General features: G+C 43.5%; 1 protein-coding gene across 1 annotated transcript in view; it reads right to left on the bottom strand.

Moving 5' to 3' along the window:
- FOXK1 (forkhead box K1) overlaps positions 1 to 14,479 on the bottom strand; it is a gene marked incomplete at its 5' end in the record, with an annotated part of 57,397 nt that extends 42,918 nt beyond the window's left edge. Inside the window, one exon of the mRNA XM_082311675.1 lies at positions 14,094 to 14,479. Coding sequence (XP_082167801.1) covers positions 14,094 to 14,479 — 386 coding nt within the window. The remainder of the gene's footprint in view (positions 1 to 14,093) is intronic.
- Between the last annotated feature and the right edge of the window lie 1,490 nt (positions 14,480 to 15,969).

Below are 15,969 nucleotides of genomic sequence, written 5' to 3'. Positions count from 1 at the left end.
AAGTGGGCTGGCACAAAGAGCAGACGATGCTTTTATTTAAATGAGGTTGGCTGCCAACACCAGAAAGTTTCACTATCAGCACTGCAGATGCCTGATATCATCTGTAACACACAGCAAGCCTATTATGTTATTTTGTTGTGTGTGTGGTTGTATACATAAAAATAACGATAGTTAAGAGACTCTATACAACACACAACAGCCTGTGTACCACTGCTGCTCTAATCAGGTATTCTAGCCTGTAGAGGTCTAGATCCTATCTTAACCATTTCTTCACCAGCCAATAAATATTTGACCTTCAGAGAAAATGTAAATTATATGCAACATTTGTGTGTATCTCACTTTTATCATCAAGTCTTATGGAAAGAGATTTTTGCAGTTATGTCAGGCTGATCAATCTGTTAATTTTTTTAGTATATTGTCAGCATTGTATTTGATAATTTTCAGGCTTTAGAAAAAAATTAATATCCGATTTTAAAATAAAACAAAACCCAACATGCTACACACAGACTCCTTCAAAAGCTAACCAGCTATTTAACACCACTGGTTTGTATGCAGTTAAGAGGAGCCAGGAAAAAAATTGGTTTAGCTTCAGAAAAGATGGTGGTTTTTTTAAATGAACTGACGCTCTAACTCTGATATTTTCTATTTTCATTTGAATTTATTTATTTTTATATTGCTCACCTTCCAATCTTCCTTTTTGAACCTCCATGCCTTCCATATAACACCATTTTCTTTTAAGGGGTACATGTCTTTTTTTAAAAGGATCCCTGCTTAAAACTCCTGTAGGTCATAACCCTATTAGCATGTTTCAAAACCTGATCTCTCTCCTCAGAGGTGTGCAAGCCTCTCCCACCGAGAGAAAAATAGTGGTCGCCTGCTCGAGAGCCATGGGATGTTTTCAGAACCCCAAGCTCAAGAGGAAGGAGTGCGTCACCTACACACACTCCCTTGCTTGAGCTTTTACTGTACAAAGGAAACAAAGACTGTGCTGACAGGTATCAGTCCCTTGCCAGCGTGCTTTTGAACAGCAGCCTGTCTGTCACACCACAGCCCTTGCACAGACACGTGTACAACTTCAATAACATCACTACCAGCTGGAAGTAGACACAGATGACCAGCCAGCCACTCCCTCCTCCCAGCCTCCTTTATGTCAATAAATCTTAACCCGGCTGTTTGAGCAATGTTTAATCATAAACAGTTTTGAATATGCTCCAGAATATAAACAAAGGTGAGTAGGAGAAACTGAGAGTCCAGTACCAAGAATCCCTCACCACTTGCTCCTGAACCAGGTAACAGAGAGCAGAGAAACCAGGAACTGCTAAGGAACAGAATACAAGCACCTGGTGTTAATTTAAAACAACCACCATGCAACAACATTGAAGTATCCAGAACTGCAAGGACTAAATGCATTAACATTCTCGGTTTTCTTAAAAACCAACAAAAAAAGAAAAATTAAATTGCTTAGAACACCCACTTAGATGCATGGAAATAAACTACCCTCATTGATCTCATCCCACTGCCATTTACAATGCAGTCATCTTGATTCCCTTCTGTGTTGCTAATCAAGCTAAAATTAACTCCTCTCCTCCTGCGTACCGCACGTGCTAGCGCCACGAAAATCAACACAGGGGCAAGATCAATTGTCTCTCTCCACAAGTGCAGCCCACCTTGCTTATGTAGTAAATGTATATTTAGGACCTACAGGACCTCTCATGGGATTTTAATCACATTCATCATGGGGCTAGATAGCTGTTTAGACTGAATAGCAACAGAGTAAGTACCTCTTACAAACCTAGTTCAAATACTTCTGAACACCTTCTGGTCATTATTGGTCCCTATGGACCTCTGTAAAATGGGCTGCATGCAGTCCTGTTAAGCCAGTCTCCATCTTAGAAGAATCAACATCATACTCGTCACTTCTGCTTGGACAGAGAGCGAAGATGTGTCTTAAGCTAGCATTTCCACAAAGCCCCGGCGGACTCTTCATCAGCATGGCACTTCGTGAAGTTTGGGGCATATTAGGACAGCGAAATTCATTTTATATGGTTGCCACTCTGACAACATTGGCAAAAAAATATATACCGTATCCTAGCGTTCAGTTTTAAAGCAGTTCCATTTTAGATCCCAATGTGATGTTTCAAAAGAAAAAAGCCAAATCAAAACAAAATTCCAACCCTACCAGATATTACCCATTAAACAAAGCTGAAGTACAGATCAAATGGGCACAACTAGGGAATGGAACAGAAGCTTAAAAGAAAAAAGCACTCTGTGGAGATAAATATTCTTCAAGTGTGTGCCTGACAGCAGCAAAGGTTTTATGCTATTAAAAAAAACACAATACACACCACAGTGGCAAACAAGGTTATTCCATCCACCCCCACGCTAACTTGCTGTCCCACTAAGTTAATTCAAGCGCACAATGAAAGGCAACTTGTATGAAACAAAGTAGGATGATACCTATTTCTATATTCTGCTGTCAACACCCTTGTCCTACACCTATCCTTCACGAGGCAGTGCCAAACTCTCCACTGTAAGACTGAAATGACAGACATTGCATACAGTCTTGGATTAGGAGTAAGTTTTGCTCAGCCCTTGCCAAGGGCTCAGAGGTACGATGCATCTCACCTTCCTGGAGGACTTCTCGCATCCCACTTTGCCCAGTCCTAGGGGAGTACTGCCAAACCACAGCTCTCAGCCCCAATGACGACACACAGCCCCTGGCTGCTTCAGGACCCCTGGACCATGGCTATTCTGGCAGCACCAGGCAGCGAGTAGTCAGTCTGACATACAGTTTGTTTCCCAGAGATGTCACAGAAATACTAGCTCTCTAACACACACATTTGCCCACAGTGTTTTGTGCCAGAAAAGGCTGCCTAGCCCCCATTCATGACGTGCTGAGTTTTTCCCCCCTCCAAGAAAAACCTTAAGATAAGAGCCTAAGTCTGGCTTCCATTCTACCACAGCAGAGACCACAAGAAGTGACTCAGCAGAGCATGGCCACCACCAGCATTTCTCACTCCTTCCCTGCTTCTGCGAAATTCGAGAGCCCTTTTGAGAGGCTTTCCAAGCCTCTGCTGCTCACGCTGATCTTGGTTAAAACGAAAAAGGTCAATATTAACTATTTTCCTTCTTTGCTCATCTTGGCAGAAACACTCAACTAAGTATGTTTCTCCCTCAATCACAAACCACAATTAACACCTACCTCAGTGCCAAAAAAAGCCCCACCTGCACCCACACTCTAGGGAACTTCCCTGTAACAGCTTCTACAGAGAGTTCTGTTTTCAATAAGAAATTAAGCAGTACACCGAGAATTAAATACGTAGTGACAGCATGGAACTAACTGCAGTGCCATAGTTGGCCTCTACAAGTAGCACTGGTTATTCATTTCCATACCTAACTCAACAGCAAGCATTTTAAAACTTTGCTCAACTGCTGGGGAATTTCCAGCTTGCCGCAGATCCTGCCCCTTTCACCACAGAAATCTGGCCACGGCTGCCACAGGCAACATGCAACTCGGATTCTACCCTTATTTTCATCCTACCTCCCATCTTCTTGGAAAGACTCTTCCTTTATTACTACAAGTATCCGTATCCTCGGGAAATTTTTATACCCTGGAGAAGGAGGAGAAACTAACCGTTTGAAAAGACCAGTTCATAAAATCTCCTAATAACTATCAGAGAGAGGCACTTGTTTCAGCATCTTTGTTGGATACACTAGAGCAGTTTAATTCTCATGTAAACCTCATTTGCAATGCCATCAACTTCCTTCTAATGGGCCATTCATCATTGTAGGGTTTGCTTTCAAGGAGCCAGCCCATCTCCTTGAAAGATCTCACAAGCCGTCTCGAAGTCTTTCCCTTCCAAATCTAAGCAGCTACCTATAAACACATTAGCAAAGGCTGTGTAAAACAAAATAACCTCTGTAAAGCTCAGGAAGATATCCTAATTCCCACATACATATGCCAGAAGAAGCTTGCGTGTGGGATGTTACTAACCTTTGAATTCAGTCAGACTCTCTAAGAGGGCTCTAACACGCAGAGCATGACCATGATGCATTTTCCTTTGAGGCTGGTTCAGTTCATTTAGAAAGTGATTTGAAACAGCTAATGTACTATTTATGTACATTATAAAAAACGATCCATATGGAATCAGACTCTGCAAAACGTTCACTCAAGTCTGTTCCACTCCCTCTGAAGACATTTCACAATCCATTCAATATCCAGTAGAGGAAGCCAGGATTACTGTTTTAAAAGCAGCTCTGAGGGCAGTTTAAATGTTTTAAAAGCTGATATCTTCTGGACTCACAGCCAAATAAACATTTGAGGCAACACAGAGCATCTCTCACACAAATGTCTACAAACTGACATCCACCTGCAGCCTCCAAACTACTGACACTGAAAATAAAGATTAGAAGAGAATCCCAGCCACAGTCTTCCTTCCTACTAAAGAAGAGGAAAAGAAAATAATTTTACTGTGATTCAGGAGAAAGAGAAGATGTACTGGACTGGATTATGAAAGACCACCTAGCAGGACATGGCTAAGATTGCAAACAATGTAAAACAATCCCAAGATTATTAAGGTATTTTAAATCCTGCCAGCATATACATGTGCTGAGGGGTTTCTTCCTTGAAAGGAGTTTAACCAACTAAAGTGACAGAACAACAGTACGTATCTAAGTTGCTGCCACACTGGTTTCATTATTTTTAAATCAGGAAATTTTAGAGAGTTAACTTGTCGTATTACTGGCATATTCTAATGCTCCCCTTCCTTTGCTTCAGTATAGTATATAGAATTAGGGAAACATTGTACTTTTAACAGATGTATGTTACCTGGAAGCTTCATACAAACTTCATCATTTGCAATATCAACTTTTTGGGGAACAGGATTCTAGCCCTTCTCTGCTACAAGTTTTTTTAATAAGAATTCTCATACTTGCAATACTATCTGGTGGAGCACAAAGCAGGATTAAATTGAGAAGAAACTGTGAACCACTTGGAGAAGAAGATGCACCCACTTGTCACCAAGAGACCTCAGATTCAGAATCACTGTCCATCAAAACAATTTGGTTCCCAAGTTCATTCTGTGGCTCTGTTTGCAGTGAAGCACTGATCTGGGACACTCAGTTGTAAACAGATCATGTGCAAGTCTAAACTACTTGATTGCGTCTATTGCTAACAGCCAGTTTGCATACGTCTTGTTTACACAAAATACAAAAAAATGCTAGCAACACTTTTATTAAACCACTACACATTAGGAATTTTCTCCTAAGAATTCCTATGCCTGAAGAAAACTTCAGCGCTTGCCTTAATATTCCATAAAGACAGACATTAGCAGCAAAGCATCTGCCAGCCGTTGACTTCCTTTGCAGGCCTTTGCAGTGCTAAAACAGTTTCATTACGGCTTGTCTCATTAGACAGCGTCTGAGGGAGATACGGTAGAAGAGAGAGTAATTATATAGCTGAATGGACATGACAGAAGGAGGCAAAGCCACCCAATTGCCAGGCTTGTTGACAGTCAACACCCCTTTACGCATGGTGGGCAGGCAGCCAATCCAAGGTACACTATGTTACACAAGCCATGAAACAATTAAAAAAAGAAAGAGATCAATAAATAAATAAATAGCAGTTGGCACATCTCCCACACCAAGAGTCTACCCTTACTAGTTTGGGCTACACCTCAAACTGAATATGAAAAGCAAAAACATTTTTGGTCTACCCATCAGGTAGATCCAAAATTTGCTTTCTGTGTCTAGTCCTTTTCTCCTCCCACACAATCAGGATTTTGAGTCCATAGTTCTTATGCCCTCAAGAGAGGAAAGGCCTTAAGTTGCTCAAGAACAATTCCTTTAGCAAGTGCACAAACTGGCTCTGCAGGGAGTCCAGTCCTGCTTAGTCAAAATGTTGGTGGCTTCTGTACGTGGCCTTAAGGGAAATAGAAGATTAAAACAGTTTGTGTGGGAAGACTTCCCAAGCCTCTCTTTAAAGTGGCATGAAGCAGAAAAGAGGGGTACAGCTATAATGTTATATTTCAGAGAGAAGGGAAGGGATGTCCTTTTACACAGTGCTTAGACCACCTCTGCAAGGTTTTTTGTCTCCTCATTCTGTTCTAAAAGATGGAGTGGATTGTATTTGCACATGAAAATAGTCTCTTATGCTAGAAGATTCTTGAAACAGGATAAAAAGTGCTAACAATGTGCTTAAGGTTTTCTTCCACTTATCCTCCTATCCTAATCACACAGTATGTATTAACAGAACCAGACAAAGACTGTCCATCTTTGCTCCCTCAGCTAAGGCAGAGCTCCCAATTAATTTCAACATTATTTCTCCCAAACTGTCAAGATGTCCTCAAACTACATGAAAATTACGTATCTGATACATTTAAAGGAGGGAGGAAAACCACCGAAGTAAATCGCGCGTACACAACAAATGACAACCCAAGAAATTAAACTCGCTTTTAAATTACTAAAAATAGACTGGGTAGGGAGGGAAGGGACTATCAATCAAATCTTAGAGTTGCTGAATATTCAAGGAACAGGCTTCTAACAGAGTGCTCTCTCAAGACTGCTTGAAATTTTTATGATAAAAAATGCACGAGGACATGAAAAAAGGAGCAGTAGGATAACGAAGAGCAAAATACACAAGACAGAAGTGGATATAGAGTATTAATTAGGCCATTAAGATCCTTAAATGTTTTACTGTCCAATAAAATATATATTTCATAAAAATTAAGTGCCATGCAGAAGGAATGCACACATGCATTTTATTGAGCTGTTCTGAAGAAACTGAGGATGTGAATTACCAGCAAAACACATTTGTGGACAAGAGTGAATAAGACATTAGTAAAATTGTATCTGTACTATGAAAATAAAGAATATACTATTGGATAGAAATTTTCACTCTCATTTACCTAAGTGAGAGATTCATCTGCTCTATAAGCATCTCAGTCTGCTTTTACAAGGTGTCTGCAGTCAATTGAAATAGGGAGACTTATAAATACTTGAAAAAACTATTCAGTGATTAACATTGAATTACTGACTGAAGTGAATGCATTAAGACCACACAATAATTTGTACCCACAATTAGTCGATTAACCAAGTCTAGCAGTACATAAAGATTTCTTTTCATAGCCCACATTCAGGAGACAAAAACTGCTTCAACTTTTTCATCTTACAGATTTGTTCAAAACATCACTGCAAAACCTCTGGCTCCCCGTATTCTTGGTGTTGATCTTGCAGGCTAGTACATCAGGGCCCATCAGCCACTTCAGCTACATAAACCAACGTTTAAAAGCTACCTAAATTTACCAGCCAGAAAGCACCACACAAGCTCAGCAGTCTTCTTAGAGCATTCACTGCCAGTCCTAGACCTATGCAATTGTAAGACAACAAAGACCTTAACCACGCAGTACACTGTGGCCTAAGCTCTACTGCATATTTAGCTTTCACACTTTTTTTTTTTTGGTTGTTTTGAAGTAGTAAACCTAAAGTGGATCTTCTAGCCACGCATCTGCAACCTTAGGAAACCCTCAGAAAACTGCTAGATGCATGGGGACCAAACCAAAGAAACTAAAACGAAGCCAGTGTTAGGTATGGCTATGTGTGAAAGTGGCTTCTGTGCCCTGGACTGCTATTAAGAAAAAGGAGAGGAAAGAATCTGTACTAAAAGCAAATGAGATAATTCCTCTCTCTTTTTATTAACATCACCAGCTCGAAAGCACATGATTTTCCTTTTTTAAACCACATTTCCATTTGGGTTGGGAAGGGATAGCTGGCTCATCCACATCTAACCCACAGTAAGGTGAAGCTTGGTCTGTTAAGAATTTCTGGTTACGGTGCCCCTTGGCTCTGACTGCAGAACACCCAGATGCTGCCTCCTCAGACACTTATTAGAGCTAGAAGGAGCTCAAAGTAAATTAGCACATGTCAGAAGAACTGATACGGAGCTGAGCCCTAGCAGAGATCCATCCCAAATAAGCAAGCCAGCTGGAGGTAACTGTCAAATCTCTAGCAGTAGTTTAACAAGCACCTATATGCTTTTTGTTATCCCATGGTATTGAGTGCAACCCCCCCAAAGCACACAGTTGAACACACTTGCCAAGCTCCACACTCTGCAATTGCTGCAAAAACTTCTGTCAGTAGAAGACACTAATTACTACACATGGGCCAGTAATAAGACTTTATTTGCATGGCATAAGTAGCAAATTCAAGTAGTTTCCTGTTCTTTACCAACATCCTGTTGCCACATATACTCCTCCAGGAAACTGCAACACTGAGCAAGAGAATTTGGCACCCCACAGAACAGCTCTGACGCCAAATGGCTATCGGAGCACAGTTACTAAGAGCTTGCTTACAAAGAAAACAATGACATTAATCTGGTTGTCATTCATGCTTTCAGTTATTCGGTGCAAGTGTGTGTCCTATTTTCTGGAGGGGAAAAAAAAAGGCAAGAAAGCATTGTTTTGATTTGTTACCAGAAGTCACAACAGACACTCTGCAGTGAGGATGCTCACACGCCTAGCACCAAAACTAAGATATGAATTACTACAGATTTCATCATTTTTATTCCTGTTTTCATAAAAGCAAAAACTCACACTCATTCATCCCGTAGGTTTATATAAAAACACAACTGTACCAACTGGAAGAATCCCACAGTCAGCTAAGCATACATGTCATGATTGAGAGTTTGCTAACACAAAGAAGTTACACCAGCACAACTCGAATCTACATTTAAGCCTTATAGCTAAGACTCTGCACAAGAATGTACAAGACAAGTGTGGCATGTTCTGGTTAAACTAATCTTTTCATAATCAACACATCAGCTAAACTGAACCAAGCTTGGTTTAAAAGAATACATAAGAGAACATACACTGAGTTTTACATAGTGTTAGTTTATATTCACAACCTGACTTACAGCACAGCTATTTTTGAATCAACAAATTGAGTAGTTTCACATAATGAGACAAACTTTCCTTAAATGTCTAATATAACCCATGACAAATTGAGCTGCTTAGCCAAAAATTATTACTTGACATAAATTCCGTAATTAAAATCAAGTAATCCTTTATCACATCTCGCTGTGCAACAAAAAAACCTGTTCTCAAAGACAGTCTTTGAAATCAAATAAGAGCATGAAAAACATAAGATGAAGCACTAAGAAAGCAAATCTTTAAAGAGTTTCTAGCAAGAGTAAAACCACCATCCACAAGCTGTAGCAAAGCAAATGATGCATTTCAAACTACGAACAAAAAAATGGTTGCAAGTGCAGATTACGCAATATCTAAGAAGTAAAACTACATGAGGAGTTATCAGTCAACACACATATGCAGCATTTCAGAAACAAATAGCTCTGTAGTCGTGGTTATGTGGTCAAAGCATTTCCTTAGTATGTGTATGTACAGCTTGCAGTTCCCTCCGAGATGTAAGGATACCCGCACTCATACACACCATGATGGCATCATTCTAACCACAAGAATGGAGGCCGAGTGGTTAGTGAGGTCATCAAAACACTGAGATATGTTGTGTATATCTCTGTTTTTCTACATTATGTCAATTTTTTTTTTTTTTTTTTTTTTTTTTTACACTTTAATTAGTGCCTCGAGTTACTGGCTGACAGACTGTACAATTTCCCTTAGAAAAGGAAATGAAGAGACTGTTGGATCTAGCTCTCAATTTTCTGCTTGGTTACTAAACTCCAATTGCGGTGACACCCCCCACTACCAAACGCTGAAGTGAATTTGTGTACGCACAATATGGAAAGATTAATGCATGCATAAAATTTTGTGGGATCAGCATCTTGATGTGTGCTCAGAGTATTGGACTATTCATTTTTGTCAAGTTTATTAAGTACCTAGGAAAAATCTCATTATAAATAAAGCAGCATGCTCTTAATAAAACTTCACATGCACAGTAAGTTTTCAATTTATAATGGGGCTTATATACCTAATAATTTTTTTTTATTTTAGCTCCATGTTTTAATTTCATACAACCATATATTTCCTTCCCTTGTATTTTACACTCAAACTAAAAAAAAACTCCTCTGTTTATTTCTTCCATTTCCTAAATGCTAGAAGAACTACAGGTTTAAAAACTTATTTTTCCACTTAGAAATCTCGTACTGAATGGATGCACTTACACTGAAAAACACAAACTTCAGGCTCCATTAATAGCACTATTGCAAAAATGCAAAACGGTCACAGAAGCAATAAGCAAATATCCCATGAAATATTCACTGACAAGCACCATTTTCCAATCTATTGAGCTCCCAGTTCAGAAAGCTCAAGTGCTATTATCAGGCTACGCTCAATCAAAATTTGCAGTTTTTAGTCAATAGAACTTTTGTACTTAGGAGCATTTGAAAGCCTGACCCACAGCTGCTTAAAATTCAGGTTACCAAGTTTAACTTTCAACTGTTTCAGTTCCTTTGGGGGGGGGAATGCTTATTTTAGTTACTGGAAGTCTCTAACTTTTTTATTGTCACTTCTTTTAAAAATTCAGTCAATTTTGAAGATAACAAAAAGTTAATAATTCAGCATCAACCTGATCCTGTAAACACTTGATTACACTGTAAATCTGAAAAAATTACAGTCTTCAGCAGGAAAAAGTACTCCAGCTAATGGTTCCTGCTGTATCTTATGGTTTTTTTTGCTTGTATCAGTAGTTTTAAAAATCTAGTGCATATCCTACTGACAGTCTTGAGTTTCTCTCCTTTCTTATAGAAAAATACCCAGATATTTATCCACGGATTTCCAGCTTCCACAGCTAAAAAAGTTTCTAGCAGTCCTTAATTTCATTTAAAGCACTTATTTTTGATGTAAGTACTTCCATAATTTCATGTTGATTTATATTTGTAATGCCTGCTCTAGTGTGGCACTCATGTTAATTAAATAGATTAAGAGGTCTTCAGCTGTACTGCGGGCCCTCCACTCTTCTACCCACTTTGTTTCTAACTGTCATTAACCTCTAGGAAATGCCCTCCTTGTTGGTCATTATTGTTTAATTATACTTCATAGTTATGCCATCACATCTGTGAAATATAATCTTCCACAACACAGCTGTGAAATGGGATACTCCTGCCCAGCAGTGAAATTCTGGTTACAGCAGATTATACATACACATGACATCGATGGAGGAAGTGATACAAAACTTTTCAAAGGCCTTGATTTTGAACAGGTCTATTGTGTTAGGGGTTACGTACAGTCTTCAAGAAAGGTCTCAAACTCTTCCTCTTTCCTCCCTTCCCCATGCCCCTTGACAAAATCTTCCGTAAATTTTAGGAATAACTACTTCTAAACTTAGAAGAGAGCTTATAAACAGAGAAGTTTTATACAGAAAGACTGAAGTGAGAAGAAACCTCAGAAATAGAATCTATGAGTCCAGGATCTATTTTTTTAACAAATAGTATGAATTACATCTGAAAGACACTTTTTTTCCTGGAACCCTCTGCTTCCATGCATGATCTCATGATGCACAGGCATCTCCTTTGCTTGTAATATAACAGCAGCAGTGACTGCATTGGTCCAAAGGAAATGGGACTTTGCATATTTCTGCTATTCTTTACATGGGCGGGGGGGGGTGTGTGTGTGAAGGGGACAACTATTCAAACAAGTGGTTCTTAGAAGATTACCAGCAAGAGCTCCCCATATCACAAGGACCTCCCATCTAAATCATTGAATGGAATGGCCATTAATTCCTGAAATTTAACATAAACTGTACATTCTGCTGGTACATGGAGAAGGTATGGCTGTATCAAACAGGGCAGCAGTGTTACCATAAAATAACATTCAGAAAAAATTGTGGTTTGTACTGTGAAGCCTGTGTACTACAACCTTGTCCTACTTTTGACAATATTAGTTGGCTAGCAGTATGCACACAGGCTTCTCTACAGAAAATAAATGGCACCAGCCAGCACTTTGTTTTGTTTACTGGGAGGGGGGCGGGATTTGTGTATGTATGTGTGTGCATGTGGGGGGGGTGACTGGGAGGGAACTGCCTGGTTTTTCAAGAGTGGAGCTAACAGTGGACAGAAGAACAGTTTAAAGCCTCAATCAAGACTGTGTATACCAAGCTTCAACAGGATTTTTTTTTTTTTTTCCTGGTCTGGGTTACATACTCTTGACTGGCCAGTAGAAGGCAAGGAGTTGTTTACCTGTTAGAAGCAAGGGGGCAAATTCCTATAGACTGATGCAAAACATTTTCCTACTCTGGAAGTCAGAAAGGGAGGAGCATCAAGTTTATTCATGTAGCTCAAACAGTAGCCGAGTGAAGAGGATGCCTTATTGTGCAGAGTTCATAACTGTACATTAAACTCCTCCCTTTAAAGCAATGAAGAAGAAAAACTGTCATTCCCACTCCAGCAGTCACGAGCAAATGGAAGGGAAGAGAAATAAGCAACCGAGTTGTTGTTTGAGTTTTCAAGCACAATGCTTATGATTAACCAACTGAAGAAACAGAATGACAGGGAGGAGGGAGCTCGCACAGATAAACTCGGAGCCAGAGGGAGTGACAACAGAAATGCCCTGGGCTTTGGGTGGTCTTGTTTTACAAAACAAGATTAATTAAACAGACACTAAAGGACATCTCTCTTAGAAAATGAAACACGTTACAAACCAAAATGCCTCAGAGAGCAAGCAGCTAGGGAGTTATAACTAAATTACTAAGTACAAAATGAAGCAGCCTGCAGAGGAAATGAGTAATTAAAAAACCCTCCCCTGAGCAACAGGCTGGCAAGAGGGATAACTCCAGGACCCTTGTGCTGGAGGTAAACGGTACCAAAGCCAAAAACTGCCAGATGAAAACAGATGTTTTATAAAAACAACAAAAAGCCTAGTGGAACATCATAAAAACTCAGTCTGCTGCCTTTACAGCATGTTTTCACTCAGAGATGCCATTAGACACAGTCTGTCTGGTACGACCTGAAGAGATGCATGCAGGAATTACATCACTCACCGCTACCACGCTGCTGCCCCTGGGGTGAAGCACTGCAGTCGTTGGACAGTGCTCAGCAACCATAAACAATGTTTTCAGAGCAAGAGATAGATTAATGTCAACCTCATTCTTCTTTCTGCAAGATAGTTTATCTAAAACACAGCAGAGACAACCACCTCCCTGCTAGCACAGAAAACCCTCCTGCAGCCCTCTCCCCTTCCTCAACAAAGCAAAGACACCTTGGGTGCCTGCTCTCTGGGGGTCCTGGTGAGCATCGTCACCCCTGGCCTGGCCCGACTCCCTCATTTTTTCTGTTGCCCCAGAGAGACACCATGAACACCACCCAACTTACCAACCCTAAAATAAGCACTCTGGCAAAGTGGTTTTCCAACTTTTTCCACAGAAGACAAGCCCTGGGTGTAGCAAGTTTTAGCCCACTGACAAGAGTCATTCTCTTCTCTCATTTATCTTTTGGAAACCGCTGAAGGGCCACCAGTTGAACCTGAGCCTGTTGGCAGGCAGGCATGGAGGACGATGACCATGGGGGACAGCCTGCTAGAGGAGCACCCGGAGGCGAGGGGCTCACACTTTTCCCCCCAGATTTGGTTTCCTCAGGGGGAGCAGCCCCACCCCTGACGAACATCATCACCTTTCTCAGTCACGGACGGCAGCAAGGCTGGGAAGGTGAGGACATCCCTTGTTGATGCTGAGGTGGATCCACTGGCTGGTCACCAAGTGGACATCCCTCACCGCCGCCTCAGGCCCTCCATCAGGTGAGGGTCACTCTGTGGTCGCACAGAGGGTCCCTCGCCCAGCGTGACCAACTCGTCACAGCCCCTCGCTGTCCCCTCAGGCCCTTCTCCTGGCAGACCCATGTTCCCCCCGTGGGGCAGAGGCACCTCACTGTCTCCTCGTTAGGGCCGAGGGACCCCTCACCGTCCCCCTCCTCCGAGGAGGTCCCTCTCCGCCTCCTCAGCCCCTCTCCACCCAAACCCACGCTCCCTCCCCGGGCGGAGGGGTCCCTCTCCGCCCCCTCAGGCCCTTCCCCGGGTCCCTCCGCGCAGGCCGCGGGCTCTCCCTCCGGAGCGGGCCCAGCCCCGCGGGCCCCCGCCGCCTCCCTGCGGTGCCACCGCCCCCGCACCCCCGGCCCGGCCCGCGTCGGCGGCACTCACTGCGGCGGGAGCTGTAGGGCCGGGCCGCCGCGGCGCTGGAAGGCGCCGTCCACGAAGACGCCGTTCTTGCCGAGGCAGCGCAGGTAGAAGTGCGGCTCCTGGAAGCTGAGCTGCAGGTGCCGCCGGGAGATGAAGCTGGAGTGCCCCATGTTGACGTCCACCGAGCCCTGCGAGGAGTTGCGGCCTATGGTGACGGCCGGCTGCCGCATGAGGAACTCGAACTCGCGGCCCTGCAGCCGCGCCAGCACCGGGCCGGCGGAGGCGGCGGCGGGCGGCGCGGCCGGGGGCGGCGGCCCGGGAGGGGGCGCCGCGGCGGGGCTGCAGGGCGCCGAGCGCAGCGCCAGCAGAGCCCGCGCCCCGCTGCTGTCCTCCCCGACTTCGGCCATGTTCCCAGGCAGGGAGCGAGCCAGCGTGCCGGCCTCCGGGGCGGAGCCGGCGGGGCGGGGGCTGGGGGGGGGGGGGGGAGCGGGGCGGAGCGGGAGCCGAGCCCGCCGCCTTCCCCTGTCTCCCCGGCAGCACCGCCGGGCCCGGCCGCCCCGCTGCGATTTATGGCGCGGGGCGGGGGCTGGCAGCGCCGGGCTCGGCGGGGGCGCGGCGCCGCCTGCAGGCCCGGGCGGGCCGGGCTGGCTGCGCTGGGCCCCGCCCCGGCCCCGGTCCTCGGGCAGGTGCTGAGGGAGCGACCCTTCCGAGGGGGCTCCGGCCGCCTCGCCCCGGCACCTGGCAGAAAGGTCGCTTTCTGCCGGGTCCGTGAGTTGAATCGCCTCGGAAAGTGCCCCCCCCCCCCCCCCCCCGCGCTGGAGAGGTGCCCCCGCCCCAAAACCGTCCCCGCTCGGGGCTTTCTGTGGGGCAGGGGCCCATCCACCCCACAGCCGGGGCCCAGGGCATCGCCCGCCCTTCGGTACAGGGCTCCTGCGTTTTCAAAGCGAATTACGCGGGGTGAGGCGCCGTGTCGTTGCCTCCTCGTGTCGGTGCACCAAAACCCCACGGCGGTGTTAGGCGGGGGTTTAATCGCAACGCGATTTTGATAACCCTGGACTGCTTGCAAAGGCTTGCCGACGGGGGGAGTTCATCCCAGATACTCAAAGGTGCGAGTTTAAAACTTAAAAAAAAATCAAGTGTATTAACACATTTATGCTCGTATAGTTTTAATATCTCTATACTCATATACATATGTATATATTCATACAGTGGTTTTATACTCACATAGCTCTTCATTATAAGGGAGTTTGTGTAAGTTGTTTAGCTTGCATTACATTATTTCTTATTTCAAATTACTTTTTCTATTTTTTTCACAAGAGTTATTTATATTATATGTTACTTACATGAATGATGATAAAGGTCACGTACTTTGCATGGAGGTATGTGGATCATGTGTACTCTCTACTGGCTAGATTATCCAGATTAAACAGGTAAAACTTCTCTGTATAGGCAAGCCAGTGATACTTTGTAAAATCCCAAATTGTTAAGTAACCTGAAAGTATAATAAATTTGAAAATCTTGGGAGAGGGAGCAGCCGTAATTGCTTATTGCTTCAGTTCATGTGGGGAGTGTGGCAGCTTGTAGCGAGGCTGCTCGACAGCTTGGAGGAGATGGGGAAAAAACCCCCATAACTGGTCAAAAGGGCAGAGCAAATTTCAGCTATATGAAGACTGCAATTAAATGAGCTGGAATTGGTCCAGGACCACAAGGTTAACATCCAAGTTCCTGGAACATCTTCCCCGAGATGTTTAATGACTGCTGAGCAGTCGGGACCTGAGTTAGACATCTCACTCGAGACATCGTCTTCAGTAAGAGTGCTCTTTGCCACTACAGTTCAATACCAACCGAGAGGAAGAAAGAAAAGTACTGTCTAACAAAACACTGATACATGCAGCAG

Source organism: Platalea leucorodia, assembly GCF_965183815.1.
Source record: "Platalea leucorodia genome assembly, chromosome: 5".
Classification (NCBI taxonomy): Eukaryota; Metazoa; Chordata; class Aves; order Pelecaniformes; family Threskiornithidae; genus Platalea; species Platalea leucorodia.
Note: the sequence above shows the minus strand (reverse complement) of the source record. Positions and strands in the feature narration are given on the sequence as shown.